The 19,359-nt window shown below is 36.0% G+C and overlaps 2 protein-coding genes across 2 annotated transcripts; both read right to left on the reverse strand.

Annotated features, from left to right (window-relative positions):
• Positions 1-381: 381 nt before the first annotated feature.
• On the reverse strand, positions 382-1,644 carry LOC142609323 (uncharacterized). Its single transcript, XM_075780895.1, has 2 exons — positions 1,045-1,644; positions 382-930 (listed from the first exon to the last, which is right to left on the reverse strand). Exons 1-2 carry the CDS (start codon positions 1,642-1,644, stop codon positions 382-384), a joined length of 1,149 nt encoding a protein of 382 aa, XP_075637010.1.
• Positions 1,645-4,977: 3,333 nt separating this feature from the next.
• Positions 4,978-9,884, reverse strand: LOC142610996 (uncharacterized). Its single transcript, XM_075782985.1, has 3 exons — positions 7,107-9,884; positions 5,717-6,193; positions 4,978-5,280 (listed from the first exon to the last, which is right to left on the reverse strand). Exons 1-2 carry the CDS (start codon positions 9,799-9,801, stop codon positions 5,733-5,735), a joined length of 3,156 nt encoding a protein of 1,051 aa, XP_075639100.1. The 5' UTR covers positions 9,802-9,884; the 3' UTR covers positions 4,978-5,280; positions 5,717-5,732.
• Between the last annotated feature and the right edge of the window lie 9,475 nt (positions 9,885-19,359).

Consider the following 19,359-nt stretch of genomic DNA (forward strand, 5'->3'; position numbering starts at 1 on the left):
TTGCTCCAACCTTTGTAAACTTTTCAGGGTTATTTTTGTCCAAAGGAACGTTTTCCAGCACTTCCGTGGGTTCCACAGTAACCCCTCTCTCGTCGATATTCATCGTCTACACATGCTCGTCCATAGCCAACATGGCTAGATAGCATTCTCTGGCGGCTAACTGATCTTCTTGCACTTGACCTACTCCATAATCTGTTGGGAACTTGACAGATAAATGGTAAGTAGATGTTACTGCCCTTCAATTGTTCAAAGTCGGTCTTCCAATGATAGCGTTGTATGAAGACGAATAGTCCACAACGAGAAAATTTACTTCTTTGGTTATCTGTTGTGAATAAGCTCCTACCACTATAGGTAATGTAATGGTACCCATAGGTTGCACTTTCATCCCCCAAATCCTATTAAGGGCAAATTTACTAGATGAAGTTGGTCTTGTCCAAGCCTCATTTGTTGGAAGGCAAGGTAGTATAAGATGTCCGCCGAACTCCCATTGTCTACCAACACTCTTCTAGTCTTATAATCAGCAACGAGCAAAGTGATGACGATCGCATTGTCATATGGGTGGTGAACCCTTTTAGCGTCCTCATTCGTGAATGTGATGACTTGCTCATCTGCCCCCCTCGTCCTTAGGGGTCGTCTAGAAAGTAAGACGTTTTGCACCACCTTCATGTACGTCTTCCTTGACTTGGAAGATTGCCCTGCTGAGGTTCCTCCTATAATAACTTTTATTTCTCCAAGTGGGGGCCGTGACGACTCTTCTACTTTTCTCTTCAACTTCTTGTCCTCATGATCTCGTCCGAGAAAGCTTCTAAATTTTCCTTGCCTGATGAGATTCTCTATTTGATGCTTCAAGTCAAAATACTGGTTTGTGTAATGCCCGTGATCTTTGTGGAAGTGGTAATACTTGTTCCTGTTGCGCTTGTAGGGATCTCCCTTCATTTTTTCCAGCCACTTCAAGGACGAGTCATCCTTGATTTGCATAAGCACTTTTTCAAGTGGAGTGTTCAAAGGCTTATAGTGTTGACTCCTTGTTGAAGACGAACTTGCCTTCCTGTTTTCTCGATCTTTCTTTTCTCCCGTTCGGGCCTTCTTTGGACGAGGACCTTGTTCAGGATGGCGTGGGAGATCTACTTTCATTCGTTTAGCTCTCTTCCTTTTCTTAGCAATGATTGCATCCTCTGCATTCATGAAACTTTGGGTTGAATGGACGAGTTCAGCTATGGTCTGTAGCTCTTGATCATAGAGTTTGTGAATGAGCAAATCGGAACTAACTCCATTGTGGAAGACTGCTAATAACAACTTGTCGTCCATCTTATCTACCGTTAGGGCTTCCCTGTTAAAGCGAGTAATGAAGGACCGTAAGCTTTCATTTTCCCCTTGCTCTATGGTCAACAGGTTAGATGAGGAGCGCCTATGCCTTTGTCCTCCGATAAAGTTGTTAACAAACAACTTACTCAATTCTTTGAAAGAACCCATAGTGTTTGGAGGTATCTTGTTGAACCATGCTTGTGCTGGCCCTTTAAGGGTGGTAGGGAAGGCCCTACACATAATCTTGTCTAGAACTCCTTGAAGATGCATTGTAGTCTTGAAGGTTGCGATATGATCACAGAGGTCGCGCGTTCCTTCATAGGAGTCCAAAGAAGGCATCTTGAACTTAGAAGGCAGCGGATGACTGTTGATGGAAGCCACGAAAGGGGAATTAGTTCAATGATTTAAATTATCTATGGGATTTGCCCTTCTAATGTTCTCCCTTATCTCGTCTATGACCTTCCTCATTTGATCCATCTCCCTCTCCAAGTGTGGCACTATTTGTGAAGTGGTGCCCCTTGACTGGTTCTCATGCTCAGTATTTTCTTCTTTTCTAACTTCTTGACTCTAGGCTTGTCCTTGCACATATCTTTCATGACGCTGTCTCCTTAGAGTAATCTCCCTGGTCAACTCTTGGTTTTGACGGATTAATTCTGCCACGGCGGTTGCCATGGATTGCACTTGTTGTATGGAAGGTGGTTGCATGACAGGTGCTGGCTGGCGATCATGGTTAAGATGACTAGAAGCATTCCCACTCTCTTGGTGGCCTGGACTAGTGGCCATTGATCTTGTCCGAACCATGCAGCCTTTTGCCAGAGAAAGATAAATTGCAAAACGCAAGTTTAGTCCTCCCCACGGACAGCGTCAACTGATGATGCAAAGAAAATCAGTAGGCTGAATGATCCAAGCTTCAATGGGCTAGTGGTTACTTGGAAGGCTGGGAAGGCCTAAAAAGAAAAAGACACAAGATCAAAGGTGACTGGGGTGAACCGGCTAAGAACCCTTCGATGCTGAAGTTAGTTTCTTCTCTAGCACTTAAGAATTCTAACTTTAGGAATAGTGGAAACTTACTTCCATTTAATGTGGATGAGTCATTATATAGTGAGTTTTGGAGTGGTTACTTGTTTCGTAGCTTCTCTAATATTTGTGGAAGTTCAAAGGTTCAAACTTAACTTCCACAACTGCTATAGAAGTTAGAATGTTAAATATTATCTTTTACGACTGCCATTGGAAGTTAAGTACTTAGTAGGAAGTTATAGCAATGAACAAGATCTTGCTCATGTTTCAAAATAGTAGCATGTGGTTTGATTTACAAGCTTTTGTAGATAAATCCATTTCTGGAAATTTCCTAAGTGTTGGGGGTCGTCTAGGCGCTTTCCTGATAGATGATGAAGGAAAAATTCTGGTTTTGTATCTCATACAAAACACATAGCGGAAGCAACAAACAAGGATCTATTTCATTCATGATTGATAACGTGCACTATGTAAATTTCAGAATTTAAGAACAAGATAGCGTACCTTGGTGTGGAGAAATTCAAAACAAAGATTAGAAGCACTTGGGAATACTTTTAATCTTCACTCCAATTCCACTTTACGCCCAAGATGTGTGGTCTCTCAATCAGTTTTTCAAAGGGAGAATGAAAGTGTGTCTCACACTCTCTCACACACCGTTTCTTATTTTACTTTTTGTTTCTCTTACTTCTAATAAAAATTTTGTATGTTTCTCCCTTTATAACTAACTAATTATTTAATTGGGCTGGCCTATTGGGCTTTTCCAATTGGGCTTTAGTGTGTGGCTTAAAGTGGGACCAAAAGGGACCAATAAGACACTAGCTCCAATGGGCCTTGGGCTTTTCCGTCAACTCTTGACAAGTCCAAAGTTACCATTAATTATATTTAATACCACTATATAAATATAATTGCACTCTAGGCCTTATTAATAAATTATATCCCAAGACTTTATTATACACGTAACCCCTTCATAAAATATTCGTAGTAACACAAAGTCATAAACGTAGACTGCCACTTTGTAAATTACTACATCTTATCCTTGAGTACCCGGTTTAATTCTTTAAAGTTATTCATTATATATTTATGAAATCCAATTTCATAAATATATACTTTAGTAATTTCTTACTAAAGTGGTTAGGCCTAACTCTCTGAATAACTGAAACCATTAAACTTATCTCAAGGGAATATTTTATATCTCCATCAAGAGACTATGAATTCCATCTTAAGAATATATGTTCCATCAACACTAAATGTGGCTGCCCAACATACTGAGGTTTTGACCGTCATTTCAGGTCTCACTCCTGATATATCAAAGCAACCTACATTTCATGATCAGGTCCATTATTCTCTTAGGATTATGAGTTCATGCAAATAGAATTCGTGAGATTTATTATTCATTTGACAGTCTTTAGGAGAATAATAAATCTCACAGCGGTCCTGTTCAATATGTTTTAACTCTTAAAATATATCAACATATCAACTAGAAGCTTCCACTTCCATGATCAAGACAAATCATCTTAGTTGACACGTTATAGTCTTCGCAGATGAAATGCCCAATTTCATCACCGACTACGAACTATTAATTCTGAGTTTACAAAGAACTTGTGATTTACATCTTTTGTGACTTTTCACATAAATCACATACAATGCATCTCATGGACTATATGATAATGTCTCATATTCATGTTACCATTATTTTAGATAATAATAAAATAACTTTATCAATCACAATATTAAGTCATACATCATGTCATACATAATGTCATACATAATATCATACATAGCATCATACAATAGGATTTAAGGGTACAAATCCTAACAGATGACCCATATGACCATGGACGACCGTCCTATGAGGGATGACCTTTTTATGTGAGGATAATCTTTCTGATCTAGATGACTCATATGGATGAATTGGAGTTGGTTCAATTTTTTTAGTTCACCATAAAAAATTATCTTGGTCTATACATTGGATGTGGAAATAGGCAAAAAGTGAAGTGACAAACACCAAGGATTGCAGAGTGTCAAACACGATGGAAAATTAACACGATCCAAAGTTCAAGCACGATGGAAATTATATGGTCCCAAACATCCAATGTGGAACTGCTAAAACTGTCCAAGCATCCAAATTTAAATGTGAAACTATTAAGATCATTAATTATGAACTCTCCCGTTAAAGAGAATCCAAACATTTTTCATAATTCATTTAAAGGTAGACTACATATTTGGTCCCTATCCTTTACACCATATTTTAATTTGGTCACTAACCTTTCAGTGTCGTGTCAATTTAGTCTTTGCCCTTATATATTGGATAAAAATTGCTGACATGACAAACGGCCAAAATAAAATTTTAGTTTATTGCCACATCAACAGAAGCTAATTTTTTATTTTGGCCATTAGACACGTCATCAATTTTCATCTGAAAGATAACGGCATGGACTAAATTGACATAGTACTGAAAGATTAGAGATTAAATTGACACAATTGAAAGGTTAGGGATTAAATTAAAATATGGTATATAAAATAAGGACTAAATATGTAGTTTACCCTTCATTCAATCATTATAAACACTATCGCTTCACATAAAGTGGAAAGAAGAAATTGTCATTTCCTTATACTATAAGGGATGTTAATATAATTGCCCAAAAAATAAACCCTATGTTTAGAGAAACTTGGATCATCTATTATTCAAATAAATATATTTTTCGAAACATCCACAAGATTTCAGAAATTGCATAGATGATGTACAAGTACAGCACAAGTACAACACAAATACACGCATATAGCATATCATACATTCATACTCTGCATGAGTAAAGACCAAAAGAAGTCATCCATTGATTGTTTCAACAAATGAGAGTAAGCAAGCGCCCATAAGAGCACATGTCTCGGACAAACGCCAATGATTTATTCAACAGGGCTAACAAGGAGATTCCACCGATCTCTTCAGGTAGTTTATTGCTCCTAGAATTCAAGTAAAAATGAATTATCTTCCATAAGTGTAAATAAATCATGGGAAAATTATAAGATACTTTGGAAGGATCATAAATATGTACCTCCCTCCTTAGATGAATTGTGTTCTTACCATAAATTTAACTAGTGACTCACTATCATGTGAGAGGAGAAGTGCACATTTATGATACTCCTTGAGACTATTAAAAAATATATGAAAATTAAAAGTATCCAGTGGGATTTTGGGTCTAAAATCTAGATAACTAAAAGTTTTAGTGAGAACAGAGATCTATCAAAAAAGCTTTTCTTTTTTTTAAATCCCATGCTTGTATTTATGAAAAATTAATTGTAACAAAGAAAGAAACATAATGGCTAGTAATTATTTTATGAGATCATTGTCATGTGCAATTTGACTTAAAGTAAATTCAAATTTGAAATATAGCATTACCTCAACTTGGATTTTACTAGATGAGGCCACCTTCGCGGATCGTGGAACCAAGAAAAACATTTTTGATCAAATGTAATTTTCTGGTCACTTCCTCCATATTCATTCTTTCTTTTGGTGACTCCACTGAACAGGCTAATCCAATTTCAAGGACTGAGACTAAGCACTTATGCATATTGGCATCCATTTGGCACAGGTTCACAATACCCAGAGTTTCTTTAACCACTTGAATTTCATTTTCATAATTTTCTTCTCTAGCCACTATTGTTGCTGGTGTTTCTCCAACTTCTCTTGGTAGAAGGATTGAGTCTACAATTTGAACTAGTCTTTCTGGCAATGCCATTTTAACAAAATTGTGAAGATTGAGACCATCTTTAAACATTTCGTCAGTGGGTCTCTTTCTCAGGAATATTTCCAATAGAAGTATTCCATAGCTATACACGTCCCCTGCTGTTGAAGCCTCACCACCCATGCCATACTCTACACATTATGTTATGTAAGAAGATTTTGCAGTTATTGTTTATAATGAGATTTCGGATATAAGGAGAGTGAAAATTCCTATTTTTCATAATAAAAAAAAGTAAAAGAAAAAAAAAAGAACCTAATGATTTCAAAATTTCAAGTTAGTCCTATAAAAAAAAAAAAAAAAATTCAAGTTAGAAAAAATGAGAACTTGTACATTAGGTTAATGCTTTAGGCCTAAAGGAAGATCCAATATTTATGGTTTAGATGTAGTACAGGAAATATGGTTAATGGTTATGAATTAGAACTAGGATAATTTTATCAAATTAATTTTTGTTGGTATAATCATATTGGACACATTACATACTGGCCTTCCTAAATGCCTTGGTTGCACAGTCCACCCATGTTCAATACAAAATCATGTCCTATTATTATCCATTACATGAACGTTTGTTTGTTGACAACTTTGTCGTTTAGGGTAGGATACGTACATTAATAAAATACACAAAATTTTAGCATAGACCAGTTTTAAGAGCAGCTATAACTTTTTATTTTTTTATTTTTAGAATCAGTTATATATAACCGATTGGCAGCTATCATCACAAACATACATTGTGTTGAGGAATAAATGCTTAAAATTAAATACACAAGCTAATGAATGGATAGTCAGTTCATCCAATCAAATTTATGAGTTATCAAGGCTTAAATCATGTTTAAAACCTTTTTTTTACTTCCAGTTTTTTATTTAAAAATAAATTGAGTTTGTATGCGTGTTACCGAGTTACGTGTTTTGGGGGAGAATCTTATGTTGAGAAGATAATTGCTCAAAAATAATATACAAAGCAAATCAAATGTGTTTCAAACAATTATTTTTAACAATATCTGTTAGGATATTTATTTTAGGATTTAGACAGTAATGGAAAGGCATTACCTGGAGCAGAGTAGCCAATAGATCCCTTTATCCCAATTGTACTAGTCTGCTTCTCAGAGAAATCATCGGTAGTTGAGAGGAGCCTTGCTAAGCCAAAATCGCTTACATGAGCAACCATGTCACTGTCGAGAAGAACATTACTTGGCTTTAAATCACAATGAATGATTGGTTGCGCAGAATGATTGTGAAGATAATCTATTGCAAAAGCCACATCAATTGCAACATTTAGTCTTTGAAGAAAGCTCAAGTTCTTTGATTGATTTTCGCTGTCTAGCCCTGGATGCAGCCAAATATCTAAGCTCCCATTTGTCATGAATTCAAAGACTAGAGCTTTGAATTGATTCCCACTATAATCTATGCTAGAGCAACATGTTATTATCTTAACAAGATTCCGATGTCGGATCTTTTGTAATGCATTGCATTCAGCCATGAAACTTTTGGCAGCTCCCTTTTGTTGAAGGTTAAAGACCTTTATAGCTACTAGCATTTCTTCCTGATCAAGAGTTCCTTTATAAACAAAGCCAAAACTGCCTGATCCAATTAAATTATTTGGAGAAAATCCACTTGTTGCCTGATGGAGTTCTTTGTACGAAACATTTGGAAGGAGGTCCATTGTTGAAACCATAGAAGGAGATTTCTTTTTTGATTTTTTCATCCAAAAAAGAACAAGAAAGGATGAAAAGAAAAAGAAAAATAGAACGATGGAAATAATACCAATTGGTAGTTTGAAGCTGATGGACTTTCTTGGTTTCATGACTTTTATAGGGCATTTTGGCAACTGCAATTTTGGTATACCACCACAAAGTTTAGTATTTCCAATCAATGATATGGCACTTATGTTTTTGAAAATACCTTTGGTCGGTACCTCACCTACAAAATTATTGAATGAAAGATTCAAATTTTCTAAAAGAGGAAGCTCTTTTAAACCCTCTGGAATGGATCCTGATAAGTTATTTTGTGAAAGATCTAGATGTCGAAGACCTTTCAAAGAAGCTATAGATGATGAAATGGTTCCTTCAAAGGAATTCCTTTGCAGGTAAAGGTTTTCCAACATCAAACAATCTCCTATGGATGTAGGAATTTCACTAGACAGATTATTGTTAGAGACATCCAATTTGATAATATTTTTCAAAGTACCTACTTCAAATGGTAGTCTGCCACTGAATGAGTTGTGAGATAAATTGAGGAGTAGTAATGGAAGGGAAGAAGGACCAATAAGCTGTTGGGGTATGGATCCATTGAGGTTATTCTGTGAAATGTCTAAGAGTTGCAAATTTTGGCAATTTACTATACTAAGAGGTATGGTTCCTTTGAATCTATTTTCTTCTAAATTGAGTCGGAACAACTGAGTAAGGTTGCCTATGGTGATTGGTATTTCTCCGCACAATCTGTTTCCACTTAAAATCAATACTTGCATCTTCTGAAATCTCCCAAAGCTAGTGGGAATGACGCTTGTGAAGTGATTATCATTTAAGCTCAAGACAATTAAATTGATGAAATTCTCTAATGATGCAGGAATAGTTCCAGATATTTCATTGCCTCCAAGATACATTTGTGTGAGTTGGGTTGACAAGTTGGACAGAGAATTGGGCAGAACACCTCCAAATCGATTTGAATGTAAAATCAACATATTAAGTTTACTACAGTTTGTCAACGATGTCAAGAAAGAGAAGCCCTTTCCTAGATAATTTCCACTCAGATCTAGCAAGAAAAGATTCAACAAATTACCCAAATTACTTGGAGCTGATCCTAGAAATTTATTGGAACTTAAATCAATTAGTTGAAGTTGAGTTGCATTGCATAATGAAGTAGGGATTGTCCCCGAGAACTCATTTCCACCAAAGAAAATATCTTCCAAAATAGGAAGAGTGAGGCCCATGTTGGCTGGAAGTGTGCCATGAAGTTGGTTGCCTGCAACTGAAAAGATTTGGAGAGATGACACATTGTAAAGAGAGGAAGGGATTGTACCTGACAATTTATTGAGCCCAACTGCGAATAGTATTAAGCGATTTAATTGGCCTATGGCATCTGGAACATTTCCCACCAAATTATTGTACTCCACATTGAAATCATTGAGCAATGAAAGATTTCCAAGAGAAGAAGGGATCCCCCCTGTCAAATTGTTTATTTGAAGCCTGAGATGTTTCAACTTCATTAAAGAGCCTAGCTCCACTGGAATTTTTCCTGTAAGCTTATTCACACCAAGATCTATGTATATGAGATTGGAGCAATTGGACAAGTTGGATGGTATTTCCCCTTCCAACGTGTTATTGTTAAGATAAAGCCATTGCAGTCGGAACAAATGACCAAATTCTCGTGGAATTTGACCATAGAAGCTGTTATTTTCGAGGCTAATGAACCTAAGAAAGCTGAGGTTGCCTATGAAAGGTGATAAAGATCCATGTAACTTATAGCCTTGTAGGTCTAAGACTGTGACTCTTTGGTGTCGACGGCTGCATTTGATCCCAAGCCAGTTACAAAAGTGCATAGAGTCATTCCATGAGTTCAATATGTTATACGGATCATGAGGTACAGATTCTTTAAATTTCAGCAAAGCCAAACGATCAGTCCCGTTTGTTGGAGCAGTGGCAGTAAAATTGGGTTGCAAGCAGAGTAAGCATATGGAAAAGAGTAGAATCACATGAAGGTATATAGAAAAAGACGATGCACTCAAATTGGTTTGGTGAATCGTCATCTACTTTGGAGAAGAAGCAAGCGGGTGAAATATTTAGTGTCCGGCTACCAGGTGAAACGCAGGCTGCTTAACCCCTTGGGATCACGGCATATGCGTTTATACTTCAGCAAAATCCACCATACAGCTAATGGTCTGTTTGGATAGAACTTATTGCTAAAAACTGAAAACACTGTAGCAAAATAATTTTTAAATGTGTGAATAGTATTGTGGGACCAATTTTTAATAAAAAAAATGGCTGAAAATGAAATTTGTGGATCCGTAAACAGTGTACGAATGCACTGTTCACGAAAGAAAGTGGTTGAATAGTCAGAAATATACCGCTACTGTTCATGAACAGTAGCCGTTTGTCCCCTAAAACGCATGATGGAGCAAAAAAAAAAAAAAAAAGGTGAAACGCAGGAAAGTCAACAAGTGCGGCTGGGAAAAAAAAAAAAAATGCAAAACACGCTTGGGCTAAACGCAGACGTCAAAACGCTCTATCCAAACACATTCTAAGAGTGTTCAACTTTTTGTCAAAATCACTTGTGACAATGAAAATATCAAACTTTTATTAAGATAAATATGCACCTTAGTGTTGCTTTTTTTTTTTGTTAATATATTATTTTTGATGAAAAGACTGAGAAACTTTATAAAGTCTGAAAAGCTATTGTAATATCTTGGTATAGAACTTGTTCAATGAAATAAGAATTTTTTTTAATTTAAGTAAAAAAATTAGTAATGTTTAAAGAATGTTTTGCTAATAAATGAGCAAATTTATTACCCTATCTAAATACATAAGAGATATCAACTTGACTGAACGTACAAATGACAACCTTCAAACCATAAACAAAACCATAAACAACAGCGGCTACAGAGGAGGGGAGGTGGGGATAAATCTTGTAACGCGTTTGCCAAAACAAAAGATTCTAAACATGTAGTAGTAGGTAGCCTGTTAACATCACCCAAAGTTTTAAAGTCTTGTTGGTGCGTTCGTCCTGTGGAAAAGGGTAAAAAGCAAAGTGACAATCAGGGATTGAGATTCGGTCTGGGCAATCTATTCTATATATTATTATATAATATAATAATAAAAGGAAAATGTTAATGGTATAATAAATTTTAGATTGGTATTTTCTCCAAAAAAAAAAAAAAGTTTTAGATCAGTAGGATTTAATTACTTTATAAATGATCATAATAAAACTTGTAATACTTATAATACTACTCATAATAAAAAAGTAACAATTAAATGCTACACTTTTTAATGCACATCATTGGTCACATTATTATTATTTTTCAATTTTTTTGCAATATTAAAATATTTAATAGTACACCATAATTTTACACATTTTCTTTCACCAACAAATTTTACACATTTTCTAGATTAGTTGTAACTTATCAATCATAACAATTGCTACTATTTTTTTTTAAAATTTTTATGGGAAGATAATGAACTTTATTAAGATTGAAAATGCAAAAATAATAGTATGAAGAAGAGCTTGTTTAACAAAATAAGTATTCTCTTCAATCCAAGCAGCAAAATCAACTATGCCTAAGACATATTTTGCTAGCAAATGAGCAAGCTTATTGTCTAGCCTACAAACATGAGGTTTATAACCATCATCAAATATAAGCAAACATAATTTTTCCTTTTTTTCCTTTTTTCTTTTTTACAATAATAAATATATACAAGGCTAATATGTCAATTGCACCCTCTAAGTTTAACTTAAATTCAATTCAATCATTTAACTTTACTTTCGTACAATTAACTCCTTTAAGTTTCAAATTATTCAATTTAAGACTTTTGTTCAATTTCGTTTTAAAAAAATTGCCGTAAGTATGTAATTAACTAATTAAAAAATTGAAAAAATATCACACAAAATATCTGTGGGGAGTAACAAATTCCCGAATAAACATTTGGGCCTTGGGCTTTATTGACGGGTACCAGTTTGTTTTTGATTAAAGGCCTTCAGGCACACAAGTCAGTCTGCACTGTAAAGGTCCGAGGAGGAATGTCTCCTCAGACAGGCCCATCGATGACCCTGGGACTTGCCAAGAAGGTCAAAGGCAGAATTCTGGAAAAATAGATGGGTAAGAGGGTGATCTAAGCACCCTTTAGACGCAAGGATGTGAGAGAAATATCTAAGGAAAAGACTGCTACCTCCACATTAAAGACCCTGCATCTACCTCCCTGGCCGCATTAATGGGAAAATGACCTCTGAACAGTAGGATTCAACCTTCCTGCTATTATTTAAAGACTTCAAAAAGGTGGTGGATGGGACAAGTAGCTAAGGGAAAGATTTGTGTGACATGTGGATGAAATAGGGAAGAAGAAGAAGTATTTAAGAAGACAAGAGAGGAAAGAAAGGGGGACCTGCGAATTAGCGAAAAAGGACTAAGAACTGTAATCTTTGAGTGAGAAAGAGAAGTATTATACGAATTGTCCTCGGCTTCCGTCCGAGGAGGTTCCTTTGTCATATTCATTTGTCATTTGCCTAGATTGCGGCACTATAGCCTGCTAATCAAGCTTTCAGCATCCTTAACCTAGATTTTAAATCCACACTTTACAAATCTTATTGTCTAAGGCTCATTGGGCCTGAGCCCACGTTTGTCTTTGGGTTCGGGTACAATTGTGCACTTACAATTGGCGCCGTCTGTGGGAAGTCTAGCGTTGAAGGAATTGGAACATTATGGTAGGCTTAGGCTCGCACCATGCAAAATCTCAGGGATAGCAGCCCGAAAATGATGCCAAGGCCATGCGTTCACACTGTATATCCTGAGGGAAGCGTTCACACTGTATATCCTGGCGCGAGTCATACCTGCGGTAGAGGCAGTGCCATGCAGAGGGAGATTAACCACCTCAAGAAGAAGCTGCGCCGTGTCAGACGAAGGCGGGCTTCACCTCCATCCAACCCTTTTTCAGGGGAATCCCGAGGAAGCAGTTACAGCTCAAGGTCCAGGACCCCCCAGCGAAACCTTCTCTTGCAAGGAGGATGACCTACCGGGTTGTAAGCGTAGGACGCTTCCCTCCAGGGGTTTGGGGAACGACGCTATGAGCCGAGCATTACACCAACTCTCCAAATCGCCCTTCTCACGCAGGATTGAGAATGGAAGGCTCCCCAGGCGGTTCACCCAGCCCACTTTCACCATTTATAATGGCCGGACAGACTCGGTGGAACATGTGAGCCACTTCAATCAGAGGATGGCGGTGCATTCTCACAATGAGACCTTGATGTGCAAAGTCTTCCCCTCTAGCTTGGGACCTATTGCTTTGAGGTGGTTTAATGGACTAAAGTCGGGGTCTATCGGTTCGTTCAGGGAACTTAATAGGACATTCGCGTCTCGGTTCATTACATGCAGCAGGGTCCCTCAACCGTTGGACTCGCTATTATCTATGGCCATGAGGGAGGGTGAGACATTGAAAGCATACTCCGACAGGTATTGGTAGATGTTCAATGAGAAAGATGGAGATTTTGACGAGGTGGCGATTAATACTTTTAAAGTGGGCCTTCCCACCGACCATGACTTGAGGAAATCCTTGACCAAAAAGCCCGTACGGAGTGTATGTCGCCACATGGACCGTATTGATGAATACAAAAGGGTTGAGGAAGATCAACAGCAGGGTAAGGGTAAGGCGAAGGTTATCTCGTAGGATAGGAGAGATTTCAGGTCAGACAGGTTTCACAACAATAAGCCGAGGAGAGATTACTCTGGGCAGTCTGGCTCAGCCACTCCTCAAACAGTTAACACTGTATTCTGAGAACCAGTGCACCAACTACTAGAGAAAGTCCGTAAGAAACCCTACTTCAGATGGCCTAGTAAGATGGCGGGGGTGAAGGAAAAATTCTGATTTTGCATGTCATGCAAAACCCACAGCGGAAGCAACGAACTAGAATCTATTTCATTCATGATTGATAACGTGCACTATGTAAATTTCAAAATTTAAGAATAAGATAGTGTACCTTAGTGTAGAGGAATTCAAAACAAAAATTAGAAGCACTTGGGAACACTTTTAATCTTCACTCCAATTCCACTTTACACCCAAGATGTGTGGTCTCTCAATCAGTTTTTCAAAGGGAGAATGAAAGTGTGTCTCACACTCTCTCACACACCGTTTCTTTTTCTTTTCTAATCTCTTCTGATAAAAATTCTGTATGTTTCTTCCTTTATAACCAACTAATTATCTAATTGGGCTGGCCTATTGGGCCTTTCCAATTGGGCTTTAGTGTGTGGCTTGGAGTGGGACCAAAAAGGACCAATTAGACACTAGCTCCAATGGGCCTTGGGCTTTTCCGTCAACTCTTGACAAGTCCAAAGTTACCATTAATTATATTTAATACCACTATATAAATATAATTGCACTCTAGGCCTTATTAATAAATTATATCCCAAGACTTTATTATACACGTAATCCCTTCATAAAATATTCGTAGTAACACAAAGTCATAAATATAGACTGCCACTTTGTAAATTACTACATCTTATCCTTGAGTACCCGGTTTAATTCTTTAAAGTTATTCATTATATATTTATGAAATCTAATTTCATAAATATATATACTTTAGTAATTTCTTACTAAAGTGGTTAGGCCTAACTCTCTGAATAACTGAAACCATTAAACTTATTTCAAGGGAATATTTTATATCTCCATCAAGAGACTATGAATTCCATCTTGAAAATATATGTTCCATCAACACTAAATGTGGCTGCCCAACATACTGAGGTTTTGACCGTCACTTTAGGTCTCACTCCTGATATATCAAAGCAACCTACACTTCATGATCATGTCCATTATTCTCTCAGGATTAAGAGTTCATGCAAATAGAAGTCGTGAGATTTATTATTCATTTGACAGTCGTTAGGAAAATAATAAATCTCACAGCGGTCCTGTTCAATATATTTTAGCACAAAAGCATATAATATGGAACCTTAATAAAACCATAAAATAACATATGCAACGACAACCCAATCTCATATTCAATATCCCTCAGCATAGAGTGAACATAAAATACTATGATTGATTGAGAACTATTCTCATTATTAGTGCTATCATGATAACTCTTATCAAACACTAATAATATGCCGTTATACATTTAGCCTCTAAATAATAATAGTAAGAATTCAGCATAGAGGATACTATAATACTTAGTCTAGTGTATACCATTGTTTAGAATCATGTGTAACCACATTTCATCCCTTTAACATGCTTATTTTGTAGTACAATGATAAAACACCATCCACATGGAATGCAAAGCTCAAAGCTAAGACAAGGTGTTTATCCAACCACTATAAACCAAGAAATTCAATCTTGTAGGACCATGAAATAAATACTCTCTGCATGGAATGCTAAGCTCGAGGCAAAGACAAAATATATATTTCACACTACTATGAACCAACAATGAAGACCGTGAGATCCAACCCTTGTATCTCTCTCCCACTAGATATTTTAAAATAAATGTTTTTAAGATCAAAAATGATAATAATGCTAGACACGTGAAAAATATAATCCTAATCTAATTAGGAATTAATTTCATTAAACTAGCATTAACATATGCAAATATATATAACGTAATAAAAAATCTTTATTATATATAAAAATCTATATTATATTATATATAATATAATATACAAATTAATATATATAATATATATATATATATATAATTACATTACGTTATATATGTATTATATATATTATATTATAATATATACATATATATATATATATATATATATATATATATATATAGTTGTCAGAAGAATGGAATCCACACGGATTCACTTTCTTCAAAACAAATACAATGGTCATTCATTTGTCATGTAGTCCAAAAGGTTCAAGCCAAAAAACAAGCAATGGCACACGGATTCACTTTCTTTCAAAACAAAAGAATGGTCAAACCATGCAATGTAGTCCAAAAGGTGCAAGAAAATATCAAGCATTGCATTGACAAACGGGCATGACAGTAATGCATTCAATCTGTGTATCATTATTCTGTCTTATTCCACTTTCTTACACACGGATTGGATGGTCAATTATTGTTCCCAAGTGAAACAATACAATTCAAGCGGTGCAAAACCATCAGCATAGGACGGTTATTCATTGAATAACCATATCAAGACCACGGCATCTCCAATTGAATGCATTAAACATTTATCAAGATGCCGACTTGGTGTGAAGATGGCATCAAATAGAAACCAATATATATATATATATATGAGAAATGATATGTCCACAACATTTTTACAACAAATCCTAGGTGGCAGGATGTTACTGTTTGTTATTGTTGGGGCAAAAAAGTAATCTTAGTGTTAGGTTCAAATTTGAACCAATAACAACTAACCACCTATGATTTGTTGTAAAAATGTTGTAAAAATGTTGTAGACGTAGCACCTCTCTCTCTCTCTCTCTCTCACTCTCTCTATATATATATATATATATATATATATATATATATATATATATATATATAACAGTTATTTCAACACCAATTAAATCACTACATATCATTGGCAACAATAACTTGGTGTAGAAATTTGAAAACGCAAAGATAACAGTTTTCTTAAATTCTAAAAAACAATCACACGCTATACAATCATGATATGAAAACCTAGCTCTGATACCAATTGAAGGAAAAATTACAGTTTTGCATCTCATGCAAAACCGGCAGCGGAAGCAACGAACTAGAATCTATTTCATTCATGATTGATAACGTGCACTATGTAAATTTCAGAATTTAAGAACATGGTAGTGTACCTTGGTGTAGAGGAATTCAAAACAAAAATTAGAAGCACTTGGGAACACTTTTAATCTTCACTCCAATTCTACTTTACGCCCAAGATGTATAGTTTCTCAATTAGTTTTTCAAAGGGAGAATGAAAGTGTGTCTCACACTCTCTCACACACCGTTTCTTTTTCTTTTCTAATCTCTTCTGATAAAAATTCTGTATGTTTCTCCCTTTATAACCAACTGATTATCTAATTGGGCTGGCCTATTGTGCCATTCCAATTGGGTTTTAGTGTGTGGCTTGGAGTGGGACCAAAAGGGACCAATAAGACACTAGCTCCAATGGGCCTTGGGCTTTTCCGTCAACTCTTGACAAGTCCAAAGTTACCATTAATTATATTTAATACCACTATATAAATATAATTGCACTCTAGGCCTTATTAATAAATTATATCCCAAGACTTTATTATACACGTAACCCCTTCATAAAATATTCGTAGTAACACAAAGTCATAAATATAGACTGCCATTTTGTAAATTACAACATCTTATCCTTGAGTACCCGGTTTAATTTTTTAAAGTTATTCATTATATATTTATGAAATCCAATTTCAAAAATATATATACTTTAGTAATTTCTTACTAAAGTGGTTAGGCCTAACTCTCTGAATAACTGAAACCATTAAACTTATCTCAAGGGAATATTTTATATCTCCATCAAGAGATTATGAATTTCATCTTGAAAATATATGTTCCATCAACACTAAATGTAGCTGCCCAACATACTGAGGTTTTGACCGTCACTTCAGGTCTCACTCTTGATATATCAAAGCAACCTACACTTCATGATCATGTCCATTATTCTCTCAGGATTAAGAGTTCATGCAAATAGAAGTCGTGAGATTTATTATTCATTTGACAGTCGTTAGGAAAATAATAAATCTCACAGCGGTCCTGTTCAATATATTTTAACTCTTAAAACATATCAACAAATCAACTAGATGTTTCCACTTCCATGATCAAGACAAATCATCTTAGTTGACACGTTATAGTCTTCGCAGATGGAATGCCCAATTTCATCACTGACTACGAACTATAAATTGTGAGTTTACAAAGAACTTGTGATTTACATCTTCTGTGACTTTTCACATAAATCACATACAATGCATCTCATGGACTATATTATAATGTCCCATGTTCATGTTACCATTATTTTAGATAATAATAAAATAACTTTATCAATCACAATATTAAGTCATACATCATGTCTTATATAATGTCATACATAATATCATACATAGCATCATAAAATAGGATTTAAGGGCACTAATCCTAACAATCTCCCACTTGCCCTAAAGACTATTGTGCACTAATCTAACTCCCATTCCTTCTAAATGTGACTCGAAAGTCCTTTGAGACAAGACTTTGGTAAATGGATCTGCTAGATTATTTGCACTTTCAATCTTTGCTACCACAACATCTCCACGAGCAACAATATCGCGAATGATGTGGTACTTCCTCTCAATGTGCTTTCCTTTCTTATGATTCCTTGGATCTTTGGATTGTGCAACCGCTCCACTATTGTCACAAAACAATGTGATGGGAACTTGCTCCATTCTCACAGCACCAAGATCAGAAAGGAATTTCTTGAGCCAAACAGCCTCCTTTGCTGCTTCACAAGCAGCAATGTACTCGGCTTCCATGGTGGAGTCGGCAATACAAGATTGCTTAACGCTCCTCCAACTTATGGCTCCACCTCCCAAGGTGAAAACATATCCTGAAGTGGATTTTCTGAAATCTAGATCTGACTGAAAGGCTGAATCTGTATAGCCAATGGGAATCAAATCCTCACTATGGTAAACAAGCATATAGTCTCTCGTTCTCCTAAGATACTTGAGAATATGCTTTACAGCTTGCCAATGTTTTGGTCCTGGATTTGATTGATATCGGCTGACCATGCCAACTGAATAAGAAATATCTGGTCTAGTACAAAGCATGGCATACATGAGACTTCCCACTGCAGAAGCATAAGGAACTTGTCTCGTCATATTTTCTTCCTCTTGAGTCTTAGGCCTTTGGTCATCAGACAGAGGAACTCCATGTCTAAAAGGAAGCAATCCTTTCTTGGAGTTTTTCATGCTAAACCGTTCTAGAACCTTATCTATATATCTAGCTTGTGATAAGCCTAACATCTTATTCTTGCGATCTCGTCAAAGCTTGATCCCTAGAATAAAGTTAGCCTCACCCAAGTCCTTCATATCAAATTGGCTTGACAACCAAACTTTAATCGATGACATTACCCCTACATCATTCCCAATGAGTAGGATATCATCAACATAAAGCACTAGGAACATTACTACTTTGTCTCGATGTCTTTTGTACACACATGGTTCATCAAGATTTTGTGCAAAACCAAATGACTTGATTGCTTGATCAAATCTGATGTTCCATGACCTAGATGCTTGTTTAAGTCCATAAATGGACCTATTCAACTTGCATACCATATGCTCTTGGTTCTTTGCTATGAAACCTTCTGGTTGCAACATGTATATTTCTTCTTCAAGATTGCCATTAAGAAATGCAGTCTTGACATCCATTTGCCAAATCTTATAATCATAATGAGCAGCAATGGATAAGAGAATTCTGATAGATTTAAGCATGGCTACAGGTGAAAAGGTTTCATCATAATCAATACCTTCTTTTTGTGTATACCCTTTTGCCACTAGTCTTGCTTTAAAGGTTTCAACCTTTCCATCTATCTCTCTCTTTCTCTTGTAAACCCATTTGCAACCAACAGGTTTAATGCCGTTAGGCGCCATTACAAGATCCCATACATGATTGGAATCCATAGAATCCAATT

The sequence above is a fragment of the Castanea sativa genome, chromosome 9 (assembly GCF_040712315.1).
Source record: "Castanea sativa cultivar Marrone di Chiusa Pesio chromosome 9, ASM4071231v1".
NCBI lineage: Eukaryota > Viridiplantae > Streptophyta > Magnoliopsida > Fagales > Fagaceae > Castanea > Castanea sativa.

Coding starts and splice junctions, on each gene's coding strand:
- LOC142609323 (XM_075780895.1), bottom strand. CDS start 1,644: ATGCCTTCTTTGGACTCCTATGAAGGAACGCGCGACCTCTGTGATCAT. Junction 931..1,044: donor AAGATCGAGAAAACAGGAAG/GCAAGTTCGTCT, acceptor GAAAAAATGAAG/GGAGATCCCTACAAGCGCAA.
- LOC142610996 (XM_075782985.1), bottom strand. CDS start 9,801: ATGACGATTCACCAAACCAATTTGAGTGCATCGTCTTTTTCTATATAC. Junction 6,194..7,106: donor TATTGGCTACTCTGCTCCAG/GTAATGCCTTTC, acceptor CATAATGTGTAG/AGTATGGCATGGGTGGTGAG.